This window comes from Triticum aestivum, chromosome 7D (assembly GCF_018294505.1).
Source record: "Triticum aestivum cultivar Chinese Spring chromosome 7D, IWGSC CS RefSeq v2.1, whole genome shotgun sequence".
Taxonomy (NCBI): Eukaryota; Viridiplantae; Streptophyta; class Magnoliopsida; order Poales; family Poaceae; genus Triticum; species Triticum aestivum.
Window position 1 is genome coordinate 18,579,437 of NC_057814.1, and position 20,536 is coordinate 18,599,972.

General features: G+C 45.0%; 1 protein-coding gene and 1 long non-coding RNA gene across 7 annotated transcripts; both read left to right on the plus strand.

Moving 5' to 3' along the window:
* Nucleotides 1-3,907: 3,907 nt before the first annotated feature.
* On the plus strand, nt 3,908-7,347 carry LOC123170638 (uncharacterized). Its single transcript, XM_044588463.1, has 2 exons — nt 3,908-5,120; nt 5,367-7,347. Exons 1-2 carry the CDS (start codon nt 3,908-3,910, stop codon nt 7,007-7,009), a joined length of 2,856 nt encoding a protein of 951 aa, XP_044444398.1. The 3' UTR covers nt 7,010-7,347.
* An 8,114-nt stretch (nt 7,348-15,461) lies between these two features.
* On the plus strand, nt 15,462-19,610 carry LOC123168965 (uncharacterized). 6 transcript variants are annotated; one of them, XR_006484582.1, is made up of 5 exons: nt 15,462-15,591; nt 15,872-16,323; nt 16,766-16,897; nt 18,274-18,396; nt 19,224-19,610. It is a non-coding gene; the product is annotated as an uncharacterized lncRNA (long non-coding RNA). The 6 variants fall into 6 exon arrangements; XR_006484581.1 differs by having other exon boundaries at nt 16,766-18,396; XR_006484580.1 differs by having other exon boundaries at nt 18,274-19,610.
* Nucleotides 19,611-20,536: the final 926 nt, after the last annotated feature.

The following is a 20,536-nucleotide window of genomic DNA, read 5'->3' on the forward strand; positions in this document are numbered from 1 at the left end:
TGTCAACCAAGACACATGGGCTGGAGTAAGGGAAAACTGACTCGTCAAAAACAACATCATGAGAAATGTAGATCCTACCCGAGGTGCGATCAAGACACTTATAGCCCTTATGCAGAGGGTTATAACCAAGAAAGACACACATCTTGAAACGGAACTCCAGCTTGTGAGCATTATACTTGCGGAGACTAGGCCAGCAAGCGCACCAAAAATCCTGAGAGAGGAATAATTGGGCTGAACATGAAACAGGCGGAACAGGGGCGTGTCTTTGTTGAGAACCGGAGCGGGCATACGGTTGATGAGATAACAAGCCGTAAGAAAAGCCTCATCCCAAAACCGGAGTGGGAGAGACGAGTGCGCCAATAAGGCGAGGTCGGTCTCGACCAAATGATGGTGTTTGTGCTCGGCAATACCGTTCTGCTGAGATGTATGTGGACACGACACATGGTGGGAGATGCCCGTGCGTTGAAAATGCGATGGAGCTTGTGGTATTCACCATCCCAGTCGGACTGAACGGCCTTGATTTTGCAATCCAAAAGGCGTTCGACATGAGCCTGGAAGTTATAGAAGACTTGCTTAACATCAGACTTATGTTTAAGCAAATAAATCCAAGTGAAGCGTGTAATCATCAACAAAACTAACATAATACTTGTACCCCCCCCCCCTCCGAAGACGCAATAGCGGGACCCCAAACATCTGAATGTATTAATTCAAGAGGTACAGTAGTGACATGATAAGATGTAGAATACGGTAGTTGATGACTCTTAGCACACTGACATGCATCACACACTAATGGTGAAGTATTTGAACTAGAACAGCGAAGATCATGGCTCCGAACAATGGAGGTGACCACATTATTGGTAGGATGACCTAGATGTTGATGCCATTGCGGCGACGAAACTCGGACACTCAATGAAGCATGGTGAGATGACGAGGACGATGCACGAGTAAAGGGAATCGGATAGACCCCCCACGACTGCTACCTTGAAGAATGACACGCCTGGTTGCTTTGTCCTTAACAAAGAAAATACGACGGTGAAATTCAACAAACACGTCATTATCACAAACAAGGCGATAGACAGAAAGAAGATGCTCTTGGATGTGTGGAACATGAAGGATGTTGCGCAGTTTTAGAGATGAACCAGGTAAACGGGAATGACCAATGTGTGAAATAGACAAACCTGCACCATTGGCCACCTGAACCTGGTCCTTGCCATCATAGCGCTCGTGAACCTGGAAGCGTTCAAGATCACTCGTCAGGTGATCCGTAGCCCCGGTGTCTAGTACCCAAGGATAGTCGACGGTGTTGGTGGAGGCCGAGTTGGCGGAGCGAGTGTTGTGGTCCTGGTCATAGCGCTTGCGGCAATCATCGGCTTCATGCCCCCAGTTTTTGCGAATTTGATACCGAGGGCGCCAGCGGTTGTTGTGACGGCCACCACCGCCGTTGTTGGTGCCACCGTTACCCCCACCACCTTGCCGACCATTGCCGGCGTAGGAGGAGTTGCGGTCGCGGCCACCGTTGGGGCCGCCGTTGCCGCTTTGGCGGCCTTGCCCGGGCTGGCATTTGCCATCGGTTGGGCGACCCCCACCCTGGGAGAGGTAGGGCTCCGAGTAGGGAGCACGTCCGCCATGGCCGTAGGGGCCCGAGCGAGCCACGACGTTAGCCGAGGGAGTCCACCCCTCCGACGCACTCTGCTGAGCCTGCAACGCTTCGAACGACAAGACGAGCGAGTAGAAGCTGGAGTAGGGCATAGGTGCGTTACTCACACCCAGGGAGGCGGCGATGGGGTTGTAGGCGGAGCCGAGTCATGTGAGGATGTGATCAATAAGCTCATCATCACGAATCGGAGAGCCGGCGGCAACCATGGTGTCGGCGAGGGCCTTCATCTTGTGCATGTACTCAGCTGCGGACATCTCCTCCTTCCTCAGCGTCTGAAGTTGACGCCGGATGTGACGGACGTTGGCGCGGCTCTGCGTGCCGTACATGGCACCGACGGCCGTCCATACCGCCTGCGCCGTCTCGCAGCTGATGAGCTGACAGGCGATGTCCTCCTCCATGGAGGTGAGAAGGAGGCCCTTGACCTTCTGGTCCTGAGTCCACCAATGGTGGTACGCCGGATTAGCGGCGGTCGTCGCGGCATCGCCAGTCCCCACGGCGATGGTCTTGTCGGGTGCCGCCGCGGTGCCGTCGAGGTAGCCATGAAGGTTGGCACCGGCTAAGACGGTGCCGGCGATGCCCCCCCCCCCCCCACACACACAGCATGAAGTTGTGGCGGCCAAGACGGACGGAGTTCGCCGGAACGGCGAGTGCGGCGGGGACGGTGGCAGCCGCGGGCGAGGTGATGGTGCCGACGCTGTTGGAGAGCGAAAGGGCGGCGGACGACATCGCGGCGGCGCGGAGTAGGGCGGCGCATGGCGGCGGAGAAGGGACCTCACGGCGGCTGCGGCACGGAAGGGCGGCACGCGGCGGCGGCGGATGGATCGGGCGGCGGCGGCGTAGGGTACGCGCGACGGCCCGGTGGCTATCTGATACCAAGTTGAAGAGGTAGGTTTAGGGTTTTGCATGGGTGGCTAACATCCAGCCTCACGTCTCAATATATAGATGATCAAAATACAATTACATACGTATACAAATACGTGTACATGTACAATATGCTAGACCCTATTTTAGACCACGCATGACTGCTCGGTACAGATAATGCCCTCTCAGGACCCTGAGAACCAAAGTTCCACATCGTCCTCTATAATAACCCTTTGAAGAAAGAACGGGAGGAATAATTGAGCTCCTTGTCAATGCATATCATGTAGAGTAATAAATACAGTAGTTAGTTCTTGATTGATTCAAGCGCGCTAGTAATAATAATATCTCTGGTCATAGACAGGGTAGATTGTACATTTCTGACTGCAAATTGGAAGTACTTGATGATATTTAATCATCAATTGGGGAGTCAGCGGGTCTCTCACTGAAAAGCTACGGCTATATAGAATCGTGAAGTCTTGGTCTGGAAATACACAAATTATACATAACCCTTTGATTCCAAGTTTACATGTGGGAGGGCCTTCTGTTCCAGCTACCAAGCACTAACCCCAAACATATCCCATCAGCTGGTAGTTGACGATACAAAGGGACAGCCGATTGATCGATCGATCAGGCACACTGGTCCTCCACATTTATGGCAAAGCACATGGTGTCCATGTCCGGAAATGAGGTAGCTGTAAAGGAGTTACTTAACTGTATATATCTAAATAATTCACATCAGATGTATTTTCGTAGATTTAACTTGAGTGATACACCCTATGTTTGGTTCAGTTTAAACTGCCAAAACATCTTATAATTCAGGAACGGAGGTAGTAATATTTTACAGACCATCTTCATAACTGCATCAACCAGATCACAACCAGTTCATCTTCATAACTGTACCTAAAATGATGTCACGTCTGGACCATCACGATTGTGTCTATGCAGATTATGGTCGACAGATCCTAGTCTGAACCGTAATCTCGCATACTGGTCTATTCTAGCATAAAATACAGCGGTTGGTGCATGATTGATTGGAGCTTGCTAATAACACAATTCGAAGACGAAAAATATTATGTATGAATGCAGCTGTACATTTATTAATGTTGGTTGGGAATGTTTAATTATGTATATTAGGTGAAGAAGATAGGAAGCTGCCGAGTCTTGTGCGGTCACACAAAAGATAATTAGGCAAGAAGCTTATGGTGGATATAAAATTGACCATGGAGTGCTAGTCTTGTCTGATCACACACAGCATAGGGACACGACTCCAAGTTCACATCAGTTCCAGCTGGCCACCGTGCATTTGACTCTTGACTTGGTAACATGCAACGCCTGAGGGATGATATATACTCTAGCTAGAGCCCATCCATTTGATAGCAAATAAAGAAAATGGCTTCCCCCCAGTACGACCCTGAAATTGCAGCTGCATCATCCGCAAAGCAGAGCCAGGGAGGAGGAGCAGGCCCTGACAAACATGTTGGAGCTCCTGACATTTCTAAGGTCGGGGACTCGAAGCTGTACGAGTTCAAGGAGCAGCTCCTGCTGCTGTCGACTCTGGTGGCCACGGTGACGTACGGCGCCGGGCTGAACCTGCCCGGGGGGTCCTGGGAGCAGGGCAACCCAGGGGGGCACCTCGCCGGCGACCCGATTCTTCGGGACACTCACTACCGCCGGTACCTCGCCTTCTACTACTGCAACGCCACTGCCCTCGCCGCGTCGCTCGTGGTCTCCCTCATCCTCATCATCCTGCCGAGGAACAAACCTGCCTGGACAGTGGCGCTGCAGATCGTCATGATGCTTGATCTACTCAGCCTCATCGGTGCCTATGGCGCCGGGAGCTGCCGGGATGCGTTCACAACAGTCTACGCGCTGGTGGTCTTCTGCATTTTGCTATTGGCCATCATCTCTGTTTTCTTCTCCTTTATGGTGAAGGTCCTCATCAAATGGGCTCACAAGGTCCGTGCCGCCACCAGCCCAATCAAGACCACTGGTGGCAACCTCAAAGGCATCCTCGCCATGAAGCGAGTCACGACGATGATCAACACAATTGAGTCACTTGCAGCCGACTCCAAAGACCGTGCTGAGAAGGAGATGGTTGATGTGTTGATGCTGCTCGCAACCTTCGCGGTCACCATCACATACGTTGCCGGGCTGAGCCCGCCTGGTGGGTTCTGGAGCAGCGCCGAGGATGGTCATCATGTGAGCGACCCGGTGTTACAAGCCCGTGGCCGGTACCGCGCCTTCTTCCTCTGCAACACCACCTCATTCGCTTTGTCCTTGCTCATCATCGTGGTTCTCCTGGAGAGGAAGATGCTCGGGAAGAGTATGTTGTTTGGGAAAAAGAAGATGATGTTTGGGGGAAAGTCCATCCCAAAGCGGCTTGCAGCGCCCTGCGGGTTGATCGTCGTTGCTCTGCTGGGCCTCATGGGGGCCTATGCGGCTGGGAGCTGCAGAGAGGCTGACAACACTGTCATGGTCCTTATGGTGCCTGTCGGTGTATGCCTGCTGCTGGCGCTTGTTTTCCATTGGAAGCCCCTCACGAAAATGCATAATTCCGTCTTGAAATTCTTCAAGAAACTGGCCCATCTTGGCATTCCTTCAGGTATGACACGCTACCTCTACCTACCTACCTACCTACCCATACCTTACTCCATCTATCTATGAAAGGTCACGAGTCACATGATCACATATTCGATCATTAATTTCTTTTATCGTTTGTAAAAATTGAAATGTTTAGGTTTGTGCGTGTATATCTAATCTATATTAATGGATTTCAAATGAATATAGAAACCTGTTCATTTTATCTACTAGTTAGTTGCATATAACTTATTGATTGGATGAATTGCAGGTACTTACAGAGACACGGACGATGACCACCTACAAAACACCCGTTATCTTGTTATGCTCCTTGCTACTCTTGTGGTGACCATCACTTACCAAGCAGGACTAGATCCACCGGGCGGCCTCTGGCAAGACGATCGAGACGGGCATAAGATGGGCCACCCGGTGCTCCAAACCACACATCCTACTAGGTACAAAGTGTTCTTCTATAGCAACTCGGCAGCCTTCATCACATCTCTGGTCGTCAACATGATGCTCCAGAGCAAGTTTCTACTCACGCGACACACGCTGGAAGTAACCCTCGTGTTCGACCTATTCGGCCTCGTCACTGCCTATGGCGCCGGAAGCACTAGGGATGTAATCACATCCATCTATATTGTTGCCTTGGCAGGCATCGTCCTGGTCTACGTCATCGTCCATATCATCATCAGAGAACATGATCCCGATCCGGAGGATCATGCTGCACTAAAGGAACTTGATGACAAGCGCAGGGTGCTATTGTTGGTCGCTATCTTGGCGGCCACCCTCACGTACCAAGCTGGACTCACCCCGCCTGGTGGCTTCTGGTTGGCAGACGACCAAGGGCTTGGTCTCCGTGCGGGTTTCCCGGTCCTTCTTCATCATTACCCTCGTCGTTACTATGCATTCTTCTACTGCAACGCGGCGAGCTTCATGGCATCCGTAACCCTCATCCTTCTTCTTGTCAATCCGAAGCTATACAGGCCGGGCATACGTTGTTATGCGCTCTATGTGTGCATGCTGGTGGGCACATTTGGCCTTATGGGTGCCTACGCTGCCGGAAGCTCCCGGCATCTCAAGACCTCCATCTATGTATTGACCTTGGTCGGCGCGGTGGTTGCCTTCATAGCCTTGCTGCTAGTCCTTTTCCGGTTATTCCCTTTATTTGGCAAACCCAAAGATAAAGTGCCAGTAACTCCCAAGAGCAGCGGCAGCAACAGCAACAAGAGCAGCGGCAGCAAGAAGAAAGAAAAACTTCAATACTTGACGCTGCTAGGGATCCTGGCTGCAAGTATGACATACCAGACAGGCCTAAAACCACCAGGCGGCCTATGGCAAGACAACAATGATGGGCACTCTGCTGGCAACCCCATTCTCCGTGACATCAACAAGGACCGGTACAATGCTTTCTTCTACAGTAACTCCACCTCCTTCATGGCCTCAATTGTGGTGGTCGTCATGCTGCTTCCATTGACGATGTTGCCCGAGAAAGACACAAAGTCGCCCAAGAAAGAACCAAAGTCGGTCATGCTGCTTCAGTCGATGATGTTGCCCGTGAAAGACCCGAAGTCGCCCGAGAAAGAAACAATGTTGTCCAAGAAAGACACAGAGTCGGCCCAGAAAGACCAGAAGCCGACCGATAATGACCCGGAGCCGACCGACGAAGGCACATGGCCACTCTGGCCAATGCATACGGCCATCTTGCTGGACATGATGGGCCTCCTGGTGGCATACGCAGCAGGCAGTACTAGGAAGTGGGAAACATCCAGGAATGTCATGGTCCTCATCGTTCCTGTGTTGGCCTACATTGGGCTCTACGCAGCACTGTCAGTCTTCTGCCATAGAAAAGAAAAGCCCAAAGAAGACCCCAAAGTGGCAGCAGATACCCAGGTTGGTGGCGCAGGCCCGTAACAATCATGATGTCATGTGATTCTGTGTCAACTTTACCTCTGGGGAGACAAGCATTACAAGACGTGTTGGAGGAACTGCCGATGTGGAAATTCGAAACTGAGTTCATGAGGAAAGGAACCCAAGTGAGCTAGGCTCACTGCGAGCATCCTGTGTATATTTCAGATATTGAGTTGATTGTTCATATGTATTTCAGTGTGATGGCCAGTTGCAGCATAGCAGTATAGGCATCTTGTGAGTTGTAGTCCATTGAATTAATGGCATAGCAGCATACTTTTTTGTGACAAAACTGTAACTTGCGGAGTGAAACCGATGAAACTTGCGAAGTTAACGGCATAGCAGAGCAGTCGTATTACGTCAACTTAAATTTGCAGAACATAGATAATGACATACGCAATACTCGTTCTTTGTTCACAAACATGTACAGAGTATAGTGGCAGCAACAAAAGGAGAGAAACAGACTGGCCATCTCTGAAAAACAGAGCTTTGAGTACTAGTAAACAAAGTGGGTCTGCATTCAGAACTGCAAGTCTTCTCATCAGGTTGATCCTCGTTCCGTTGTGTTCCCCAAGAACCGATTGTCATCTGGGCCAGCAGTTGCCACCAGCAGCTTGTCCTTTTACCTTGTACCAGATCAGACGCCACCAGCAGCTTGATGGCCAATTGCAGCATAACAGTATATGCATCTTGTGTGGTGTGTATGGTCTATCACATTTTCCACACCTGATAACATATACAGAGCGCTAGTTAGTACACTTCATCGGCAGATGCATGTTCGCAAGCTGAAGACGATGCCAGGAACGACGAGTATCTGCAAAATCTGACATGACAACAGTGAAGGTGTTGTTGATGAACTGACAAGTTATAGGTATGGCCACTTCCTACTTTGAACTTGAGATCCGACATGGATTTTCGAGGCATCGCAAACTGTCTCGTTCAGAAATTCACTTCAGAACATTCAGTGTACTTTGCAGGCACCGAATGGCTGGAATGTTTTGGTCACTCACCGAAATTCACAATATCGTATACTTCAGAACATTCAGTGTACTTTGCAGAAAATTCACTTCAGAACGTTCAGTGTATCTGCAAAATCTCATGTGCTATAACAATCGCAAGTATTCCAGTCACCAAAATAATGTCATCCGAAACTCAATTTTGGGAGCCGAATTTGACCCTCAAAACGTTGCCGAAACCAACATAGTTGGTCAAGGTCAACTATAACTTCTTCTGAATGATTTGACCGGTCGTAGACCTCAAACAGAGTTCATATGACAATGTTATGGCCGTATTACCGAATGACCCTAAATATCGTGAACAAGCAAATCATATTTACCCAATTTAGATCGCCGTTCCGATTTGACCAATCACATTGTTCACGTGTTGCAATCGGTTTTATGTTCTAGTGTCTACCCCGGTGAGGAGTCCTCGAGTGCTAAGGGTAAGTAGTATCACGATCTTAGCAGCACGATCATGAAAAACATACTATAAATTTCATAATCTTGCAGGGTAGATTGGAATTGGAGATTCTAGATTGACCCATCAGAGACGAGATATTAGTTCTCACAGTTTTTGTGTGATTGCTCTTGAAAAATATTTGCTACAGTTGGCACAGAGTATTGTCCAGTTTGTCATGGATTATGATCGCAAGCTCTTTATCGTACACTTTGTATTCACATGCAGAACTAGCAGTTGATTGGGAGGGAAGCATGACCAGCAAAAGGCAATTCTCAAGTTCCTTGTGGCGTGTGGGCATATGCTTCTCCTGATTGGTTGTCATCGATCTGTGCCACAAACAGGGGATACCTTTGAAGCATTCCGCCTTGACCTATTTTGTGAACCTGCAAAGTGAGTGAACGTGGAAATGCTAGAGAATTGGGCAATGTTTATCAGCACCGACGAGAAAAGCCAGCCATTGTGTTGCATGAACCCAAAGCGATGGGGGAAAGGATCAACTGCATATAAGGAAACTTTTTTGTACCATACCGCACAAGTATGTCTTTAACGTTCACTCCTTTATTCTAAAACATATACATGGCCTTGTGGTTTGATCTCATCCATGTTGATTTCTTCAATTTTTTGCGCAGCGACCGACATTGAATCGTAGTCGCACTATTGTCGATGCAGGGCTTGGCTTATTTCTTCAATTCGAAGATAGACCCTCAAAAGCATTGGACCTGTTTGGAGGAAGTTATGAATGATGCTCTACGAAAGTTTAAGAACTACAAAAAATGATAACACAACATTCAGAATTCAAGTTGATCATGAGCGCTTGTTGCTACCAAGAACCAAATGTGAAAACCTCACAAAGGTCTGGCTACTGCCATGGCCAACATGGATGAATATTTGAAGAAAGCCAATATTTGCGAAATCATAGCTAGATCATCAAGTGTTCGAGGAGAAGGGGAGGAACATGGACATAGGGGAATTATTAAGAGACCATGAGCACCCCCCAATGGTGTTGGCCAAAATCATCAACATGGAGGTTGTAAATGAGGACGGGAAGTTCCACTTCAAGCCAGAGCCAGATGGAGAACGACTTCACCGAGTCGAAAACATATTGCGGTCATGGATTGCAAGCGACTACCCAAGTCGGTAGATATACCTCTGCAAAACAACTTGTGGAAATGTTCATGACGTGTCGAGACATGTTTTTGGTCGTGCACTTCCTATACTATATGTTTGCTTCACTAACACTCATAATTATTGTATCGACATTCTCATGTGTTTTATGCATGTAGTTGATTGATTGAATGGTGAGACAACATTCTGTATATGTAATGCAATGTAATGATCAAGTACAAAAATGTTGCAACCGCATCTTTAAAATGTTACCCCGGTAGCGGAAACTGTTGCCGCAGCAACAATTCTTCTGTAGGCCTACATTGTTACCAGTGCCGAGCGCCAAAGGTGCTTGCCACTTCTACTACGCACAACATTGGCGGGCAGAGAGAAATGCAACAATTCCTACCTACAGTTGTTGTGGCGGGCACTAACCTATGTCTGCCACTGAAATAGACCAACCAGCGGGCACTAACCAATTCATATTTTTGATCTCATGGTATTAATGCTCCCTTTATTTATAAATAAGTCTCATTTGATATTTTCTAATACATATATACATCTAATTCCCATAGATGGATTAATAAAATATAACCCGACAATCGATATCCAAATGCCATTGTCAAATAAATTCACTGGTGCTCATTTTGGATCTCGTAGTAATAATGCTCTCTTTGGATCTCATGGTATTAATTCTTATTATTTATATCATGGTATTAATTCTTATTTTTTGAAATCGTGGTATTAATGTCTTTTATATTTATAAATAGGTCTCATTTGATATTTTTCTCGGACATATATACATCTAATTCCCGTAGATGGATTGAAGGCAAAAAAATAAATCCCGTAGATGGATTAATGCAATACAACTTGACCATGGATATCCAAATGCTATTGTCAAATAAATTCACATAGATAAACTAGTGCTCATTTTGGCTCTCGTAGTAGTAATGCTCCCTTTGGATCTCGTGGTTTCTTATTTTTGATCTCGTGGTATTAATGCCCTCTATAATTATAAATAAGTCTCATTTGATATTTTCTAATACATATATACATCTAATTCCCGTTGATGGATTAATGCAATACAACCTGACAATGGATATCCAAATGCAAATGTCAAATAAATTCACATAGATACACTGGTGCTCATTTTGGATCTCGTAGTAATAATGCTCTCGTGGGATCTCGTGGTATTAATTCTTATTTTTTATATCATGGTATTAATTCTTATTTTTGATATCGTGGTACTAATGCACTTTATATTTATAAATAAGTCTCATTTGATATTTTTCTCGGACATATATACATCTAATTCCCGTAGATGGATTAATGCAATACAACTTGACCGTGGATATCCAAATGCTATTGTCAAATAAATTCACTTAGATACACTGGTGGTCATTTTGGCTCTCGTAGTAGTAATGCTCTCTTTGAATGTCGTGGTATTAATTCCTATTTTTGATCTCATGGTATTAATGCCCTCTATATATATAAATAAGTCTCATTTGATATTTTCTCATACGTATATACATCTAATTATCGCAGATGGATTGAAGGAAACAAACCTGTAGATGGATTAATGCAATAAAACTTGACCGTGAATATCCAAGTGCTCTTGTTAAATAAATTCACATAGATACACTGGTGCTCATTTTGGATCTTGTAGTAATAATGCTCTCTTTGGATCTCGCGGTATGAATTCTTATTTTTTATATCATGGTATTAATTCCCTTTCTATTTATAAATAAGACTCATTTGATAATTTTCTTGTACATATATACATATATATATATATATATATATATATATATATATATATATATAGAGAGAGAGAGAGAGAGAGAGAGAGAGAGATGGATTGAAGGCAAAAAAATCCCGTAGATGGATTAATGCAATACAACTTGACCATGGATATCCGAATGCTATTGTCAAATAAATTCACATATATATATTTATGCTGATTTTGGATCTCCTTATTTTAATACGTGTAATATTCGTAAATGTAGTATGCTCATTTTGCATCTCTTGTAACGAATGCTGGTGCACTTGTGTATCCGAGTCAAATCTATTAATAATAACGCTCAATTTGAATATCGATGTATTAATGCAAACTTTTTATCTTGTGGTATTCACGTGCACATATTCGCAAATAAGTATACTTTAATTTTATATCTTATCATTTTCATATATCTATCTTTTCATAGATTCATTAATGCAATACATCTTGATCATCGGCATTCAAATGATTATTATCTGTAACAAATTCACATAGATACATTGGTGCTCATTTTGGATCTCTTGATATTAATACGTGTAATGTTCATAAATGTGATACACACAATTGTTTTAGATATCATGTTACTAATGCTAATGCCTTTGTTTATTCGGGTCCAATCTATGAATACTAATGCTAATTTTTTATCTAATGGTACTAATGCCCACTTTGGATCTTTTGGTAGTAATGCTCATTTAGAATTTCATGGTATTAATGCCTTCTATATTCATAAATAAGCCTATTCTCATTTTATATCTTATCGTATTTACATACATCTATTTTCCATAGATTAATTAATGCAAATCATGAACATTTATTGAATTCACGAACATTTTATGATTTCCTAAAAAATATATATCTTATCCTATTTATATACATCAATTTTATAATCTCATTTTTTAAATCCATGTAGATTTTATGATTTCCTGAACATTTTTAAAAATAACAAACATTTTATGATTTCCCATACAATTTTTAAAAATTCATTTTCTTTGAAATTTGGATCTTTTTTATATCCTAAATTATTTCAAGAAGAAGGAAACAAAAGCAAAAAGCAAAAAAAGAAACGAAAAAAACAGGGGGCATAATGCACTGCAAAGTGGGCTGGCCCAAATGGGCGCGCGGGGTGCGCGTTCACGTCTCCTCAGCGCGCACTTTGTTCATGGCGGAAGCAGTCTCTGAAAAATAACGAGTGGAAGCAGAGTGAGGGGGAATCATGGCCGGTGGCGACGTCGCAGTCGCCGTCATTCATCCTTCTGCAACCCTCGAGGTACATGCGCTCCCTAGGATAATCCAAACACACCTCATAACATACTCAATCTGAACCCGGGCAAAGCCAAGCTTAAACAAACAACGATGAAGATAGTTCCATTCGACACGATCATAAGCTTTCACCATGTTGATCTTCAAGGCAAAAAAAAGGTTGCTTCGCATGTTGTTACCTTATGGTGTGTGATGTCTACTACACAAGCTTTTTCTTGTAGACGTTGTTGGGCCTCCAAGTGAGGTTTGTAGGACAGTAGCAAATTTCCCTCAAGTGGGTGACCTAAGGTTTATCAATCCGTGGGAGGCGTTGGATGAAGATGGTCTCTCTCAAACAACCCTGCAACCAAATAACAAAGAGTCTCTTGTGTCCCCAACACACCTAATACAATGGTAAATTGTATAGGTGCACTAGTTCGGCGAAGAGATGGTGATATAATTGCAATATGGATGATAGATATAGGTTTTTGTAATTTGAAAATATAAAAACAGCAAGGTAACTAGTAACAAAAGTGAGCGAAAACGGTATTGCAATGCTTCGAAACAAGGCCTAGGGTTACTAGTGCAAGTTCTCTCAACAATGATAACATAATGCACTCCAAAGTCACTAATAGCAGAGAACAAACGAAGAGATTATTGTAGGGTACGAAACCACCTCAAAGTTATTCTTTCTGATCGATCTATTGGGCTATTCCTATAAGTGTCACAAATAGCCCTAGAGTTCGTACTAAAATAACACCTTAAGACACACATCAACCAAAACCCTAATGTCACCTAGATACTCCAATGTCACCACAAGTAATCCGCGGGTTCGATTATACGATATGCATCACACAATCTCAGATTCATCTATTCAAACCAACACAAAGAACTTCAAAGAGTGCCCCAAAGTTTCTACAGGAGAGTCAAGACGAAAACGTGTGCCAACCCCTATGCATAAGTTCACAAGGTCACATAACCAGCAAGTTGATCACCAAAACATACATCAAGTGGATCACGTGAATATCGCATTGTCACCACAGATAAACATATGCAAGACATACATCAAGTGTTCTCAAATTCTTAAAGACTCAATCCGATAAGATAACTTTAAAAGGAAAACTCAATCCAGTACAAGAAGGTAGAGGGGGGGGGCATCATAAGATCCAACTATAATAGCAAAGCTCGCGGTACATCAAGATCGTGCCAAATCAAGAACACGAGAGAGAGATCAAACACATAGCTACCGGTACATACCCTCAGCCCCGAGGGTGAACTACTCCCTCCTCGTCATGGAGAGCGCCGGGATGATGAAGATGGCCACCGGTGATGGATTCCCCCTCGGGCAGGGTGCCGGAACAGGGTCCTGATTGGGTTTCCGTGGATACAGAGGCTTGCGGCGGCGGAACTCTCGATCTAGTTTCTGTTCTGGAGGTTAATTTGGGGATATATATAAGAGGTGTTGGCGTCGAGAACAAGTTAGGGGAGTCCATGAGGGGCCCACAAGGTCGGAGGGCGTGCCCTAGGGGGGTGGGGGCGCCCTCCACCCTTGTGGTGGCCTCGGGACTCTTCTGATGCATCTTCGGTACTCCGTGGGCTTCTTTTGGTCCAAAAACAATCGTCGTAAATTTTCAGCTCAATTGGACTCCGTTTGATATTCCTTTACTGCGAAACTCAAAAATAAGGAAAAAACAGAAACTGGCACTGGGTTTTAGGTTAATAGGTTAGTCCCAAAAATCATATAAAATAGCATATAAATGCATATAAAACATCCAAAACAGATAATATAATAGCATGGAATAATCAAAAATTATAGATATGTTGGAGACGTATCAGTGTGCAGGCATTCATGCGCAATAAGAGAATTATCAGTGATTAATCTATCTGGCACTGGCACAAATGCACTCTAAAAATCAGATGCCACAACAGGAAGAATCAACTTGAGACGATTTGCCAAAAAAATTGAAGCAATCTTGTAGAAGACATTGCACAGACTAATCGGTCGATTTTTTTTCAAATGCTTTGGTCTGGAAGCCTTGGGTATAAGAACAATAACTGAATCACAAAACCCCTCTGGTATAGGTCTTCCGTCCAGAAAGCTTCTCACAACATGACATATCTCCTCTTCCACGAAGTTCTAGTGAGTTTGAGAGAACAAAGCCGGGAAACCATCAGGTCCCGGAGCCTTGGTAGGTTCCATCTGGAAGAGGGCAACTTTGATTTCCTCAATAGAGCATGGCTTACAAAGATCCTCGTTCGTATCATCCGTGACTTTTCGAGGTATAGCTTCAAGCACAACATCACCAGACGCACAAGGTTTAGAAGTAAAAAGTTTATCATAAAATTTTTGTACCAATACCTTTGAGCTCAGCTTGTGAGTCACATGAACTACTGTCCTCACGCACCAGCGAGGTAATCCTGTTTGTCCTCCTACGCGCCGAGGCCCGGGCATGGAAAAACTCGGTGTTCCTGTCCCTGTCGTGCAGCCAGTCCACTCTGGAGCGCTGACGAGACATAACCTCCTCACGGTCAAAAAGCTCACATAGTTGCCCTTCAATAGCTCGTCCCTTATACGCGATTGTTTTGTCACGCTCGGCCACTGATTACATGAATCATATATAACTAACAATCCATATACACTACATAACAGTTCAGCAGAGATCAAGTAGTAGACATCTTCATCTTGTGAAGTTCTTTTCAAAAAAAGTCCTTTTTAGCAGAAAGGAATTCATATTTCAAAAGTCAGAGTATAAATAAATAAACAAAACTCAAAAGCGTATTGCAACAACCACTCTCCAAAACCCGAGAGGCTTTTCTTGAGCTCTCCGGCCCGGTCCAGTAAGCTGCCGGTTCCAGCCCAGCCCACATAAAGCGCCTCCCCTTTCTCGCTCACTCCATTCACAAACGGAAGCAGAGTGAGGAGGGATTCATGGCCGGCGCCGGAGGAGATCGCTGCCGCCGCCGCCGCCGCGTCGACACCGCCGGCGCTTCTCCTTCCGCATCCCTCTAGGTACATGCGCTCCCCGGGACTATCCGCCCACCTTCTCTCCCTTCCCCCCTATGAGTACCCTAAGCCTAGGGGGACTGGACAATCTGACGCAAGAACCCTAGAACTTGGAAGAGAAGCACGGGACCGAACCAACCAATTGAGTGTATGCCAGTGTTACACTTTTCAGTGTGATGGAAGTCATAGCTGCATCCTGTATGCGATTCTTTTTGTTCTGGTTTCGTCTGATGAAATTGCCCATCTCCGGGAAGTAATAGTTATTATTGATTCTTGTTGTGTTCAGGATGGGGAGGAGGTTGGAAGCATTTCTTTTGATATACCGCCGGCATCAGCGTAGTCTGCACAAACCCAATATTATCAATATCTTGCTGGCTCAGTGTATCACTAGTGTTTCCGGAGCAAAGTGTGCTGCCAGATCTAAACGCAGCTGTTACCAACGACTGTCACGTCACACCTCTCTCAAGATTAGATGGGACCTAACAGTCAAATAAACAATTCCGTTTTTTGTTTTATCTCTAGAAATTTCATTGCCTTATTGGAGACGCATCTGTCATCTGGGTTGATTTTATTTTATTTTATAAGCATTTGCTGCAGATAATTCGGTGGAGTGGAGCTTGTTTCGTTTCCAAGTTCGTTCTAAGCAGAAACCATGGGAGCAGAGCAGATTGGCAAATCGCCAACTGTGAGTTTCTGTTCCCCGAATAACTCGCGTCTTCTCATTTGTTGCCAAGCAAGGTGCAATTTTCTGCTGCTTCAGAATGTTAAAATGTATGTTCGCTTAACTGCTGTAGGATGTAGAATCGCAGTGCTACCATGAAAGATGTAACCAACACTTAGTTTTGAGATGATATAGGACCCCTTCTTTTCTTTGAAAAAACCCACATGGAAAGGTGCCTGCTTTTTTGGTTTATCTTTGCTATCCCAGTAGAAAGAAGTCACAGTGATTAGTATCCTAGTAACATGAGGTATCTATTTATTTAGCAGTCATAATAAACTTGTCTCTCAGGCAGTAAACCATTTCAGAGAAAGGGCTACAAACAAAATTTACGCCATTTGTTCATCTGGGTTAAGGTTTGTTTGGCCTTAGAATCGATAATGCTTATGTAACTGTCCTGATTTATTCATTATGTCTACAAATGGAATATATCTACACTAAATCAGGACGTCACTTATGCAGAGGATTACTTGCTGCTCAATTTCTTGCGTGGAGAACTTGTGTAACTAGTGATAGGTCTGTACATAGGCGCCGCCACCGCTGGGATCTTCATGGTGAATCCCGCTTCCCTCGGCCTCCTCGCTGTTGACGCAGGTACCCTTCCTCCTACCATTCAGCCATGTCCCATGCTCAGTCCAGAGACGCTGTTCTGGCAGTGGAATTTCGTGCAAAAATGAAACGTGGTATTGTAGGATTACCCACTGGAACACAACGATACATCAGCATAATAGATAGTAGGCTAGTAGTATATCACAACTCAATATTTCAATAAGCAAGTACAACTAGTGTTGGTTATTGCAGTTAAGTAGTACTCTACTCTGCTACTAGCACACATGGTTAGAACATAATGTGAAACAGAGTAAAAAGGCCACAATCCCATTGAAGGCCCTGCTTATTCTTTGCCTCCATTGTTGAGCTTCCTGTTGTCTTCCCCATCTTATCTTCACCAACCGCTCTTGAGGCCTTGAGGTTGGAACTTGCTGCATTTACTTAAAACAATAAATACGATCCACACTAACCACGATGATGGCATACGTTATATATGCGCCACATGACAACATGGCGTGCGTATATAAGAAAAGTATATCAAGACTTGTGATTGGATTATTCGAGAATTCCTTTACTTTTGTGCAGTCTACTTTAATCACAGGTCATCAGGAAACTTACTAAAATTACCCTGCCTTTTTGAAAAGCCAACACTGTTTTTATTGCCTACAAAGAAAATATTGGACATGATCTATTACTATGATATACTCCATTAAAAGCATAGCACAGTAGAAAAATAAGAGACGGGCCAGAAATTCCTGGCAAAATGCAAAATAGCCATCGCTCCGGTGGATCATATGACAAGTATGAAAGTTACGTCTTCAATTCGTCATACATGTACCTAGCCGTTAGATTTAATTGTGGCTAAACATCATCGAATCATTGATTTATTATAGATCGTTATATTGGTTAATGAAGGTCCTAGCTCTGAAACTTCAAAGCTTCTGTTGGGAATTTGCAGTTTTGGGGTAGCTACTAGCTAGTGAAGGCAAAGTTACGGTGCTCTTATACTGTAACCGATATCATGAGGAAAGTATTAGTTTCTTTGTGGAAGACTGAAGGCGCTTGTTTGTAGCTTTGTAACCTTCTGAAAGCCCATGTGAGTACCTAGTTAACTGTAGTAGTTAACACAGAATGCTAACATGCATGGATGCTTTGCCAGCGCCTCCAATTAAAGTGGATCTAATCACATGCATTAGCACTGATGACATAGTTAATTGTAGTACTCAATAATTACATACCTAGCTAGCCAGTTGTGTAGTACAGATGGCATCGAGTCAGACAAACGTCAAAAACAACGCTTGCCAATAAAGGCACAAGGCAGCACATAAAGCGCCAACCAAGGGAGCTAATACACAAAGTGCCAACGCTTGCCAAACTTTGAATAGATATTGCATTAATTTTGTCCTAATGCGCGATGCCAGCTTGCGTCGTCCGATCTGGTGTTGCTTCTGCAAATACGACATCATGATGAGAATGTGGATGATGCGGCAGTGCAAACGCCCATCAATGCTCTATTGATCCTATAATGTCAGTGGTTTGAACAGGTACGTGTTGTACTAATTTTGTGACCGTACACTTTCAGTAGCAATACAATAGCCTTAAAAAAGATTATGTTCCAAGAATATATAGTTCAGAAAAAAGCATATGCTCATATGGCCACCACACACATGTATTAAATCAAGTATTAATTATGTATTTAGGCTTTGCTCCAAGCACAGCTGTTCAGTACAGATAACGCCCTTTTGGGACCCTGAGAACTAAAATCTGCATCCTCCTCCAGTTTCCTGTAATAACCCTTTGAAGAAAGAATGAGAGAAAATAATTGAGCTCCTTGTGAATTCATATCATGTAGAGAAATAAATGCAGTAGTTAGTGCATGATTGATTCAAGCGCCCCAGTAATAATAATATTTTTCTCTGGCCAGAGACAGGACATATGAATGCTTAGCCAGCACCTCGGATGAAAGTGGCTCTGATCACATGCATTAGCACCAGTTCCCAATAATTACTTTATTAGTAGATGATTAAAGCCAATCCTATCCTACTACATGCATGTAATTAATCAGCATAAATGGGGTAGTGGCTCAGAGAAGTGTATGGAGTAGCGTGAGTTCAGATGTAGGTAGCTGGCTCGTAGTGTCACGAAGATGCCATCAAGTCAGACAAGCTTGAAAAACAATGGCATGCCAACAAAAGGTACAAGGCAGCACGTAAAGTGCCAACCAATGGGGCTAATATGCACTCCTTCCTAAAACAAACTCTTACATTATTAAAGAAATCAATCTAATTGAAAGACTGTAAACTTCAGCAAACAAAATGTGGGAACTTAGATGATTGACAATGGACTGACGGATTGATATTTTCACACGCAGCTTAATGTCAACGGGAATTATCTCATCTGAAGCGATTGTTCGGTACTAATGCGCAACGCCAGCCTGTGAATGTGACTTCATGATGATAATGTGGATAATGTGACAGTGCACACGACCGTCGCGCCATATTGTTGTTGTCCTAGTGTCAATGTTTTGAACAGGTATGTGTTAGCTTTTTTTTTTGACCGTACCCTGTAAGTAGGAACACAATAACCTTATAGAAAGATTCTGTTCCAAGCTTTTTCTTTTAGAAAAGGAGGATGACCCCCGGCCTCCGCATCTGGGAGATGCATACGGCCACTTTATTGATTATTCTCGAGGAACTTACAAAGTATTACAACAATATGCCTGAATCCACCGTCTTGGCAACATCTGCCGCTACTCCTATCCATACGATGAAGGGGTGCTAGCTGGGCCACTACCCAGACCACTCACCTAAGCCTAACATCAAAAGCCGGAAGCCCCAGCCGAGCCACATACCGGGTCTGGGGCACAATCCGGTCAGACGCACTCGTGTATCGTCGCCACCATGTTCCACAGGTCCGTCTTCAGATCATATTGAGGCATCTACCTTGTCTGGCCACTCAGCCATCGACGTCACCATGACGCCAGACAGCTACCTCCTCCTGCGCGAGTCCATCCCGCGCATCGGACGCCGAGCCTCCACAGCGCCATGCCGCCGATAACCGCCGCCATCAATGTGTGAGATGAAGCACCGCTCCACCATCCCCCAGCCATCACTTGCTCCAAAATGATGCCCCCACGAGGGTTGGCGATAAAACGCCATCATCATCGGATCCGGAATACCCAGATCTAGGGTTCCCCCCGGAGCATCCTGAGCCTGATGACGCAGACTGCAACGACGATGCCTCGACAAGGGAACGACATCTAAGACGCCGCCATCGTCCGCCATGACCGTAGTCGGCGCGATTTTCATCGGCAGTTGCTCCACCAGACGTGCGCCGCCGACGTCGCTGGTCCCTTCAACCGTAGTAAACTCCAAAACGATGCCCTAAAGAGGGACTACGATGCAAAAGCGCCGCCATCGCTCGATCTCAAGGAGATCTAGGGTTTCCCCCGGAGTCGCCCGCGCTGTCAAGGACCAGACAAGGGTAGAATCCCGGCGGACTTGCCCAGCTGCCGACGAGTCACACCCGCCACCGTGCCGACGGCAATCCAGCGATCAAGGCCCACGCTTGGGCATAGATCCGGCCGCGCCGCCGCGAACCGATCCGGTCACGCCGCCGTCGTCCCTGGCGACCGCGACGCACCAGATCGCGAGGCCGTTTGCCGCGGGGGCGCGAAGTCGCCGA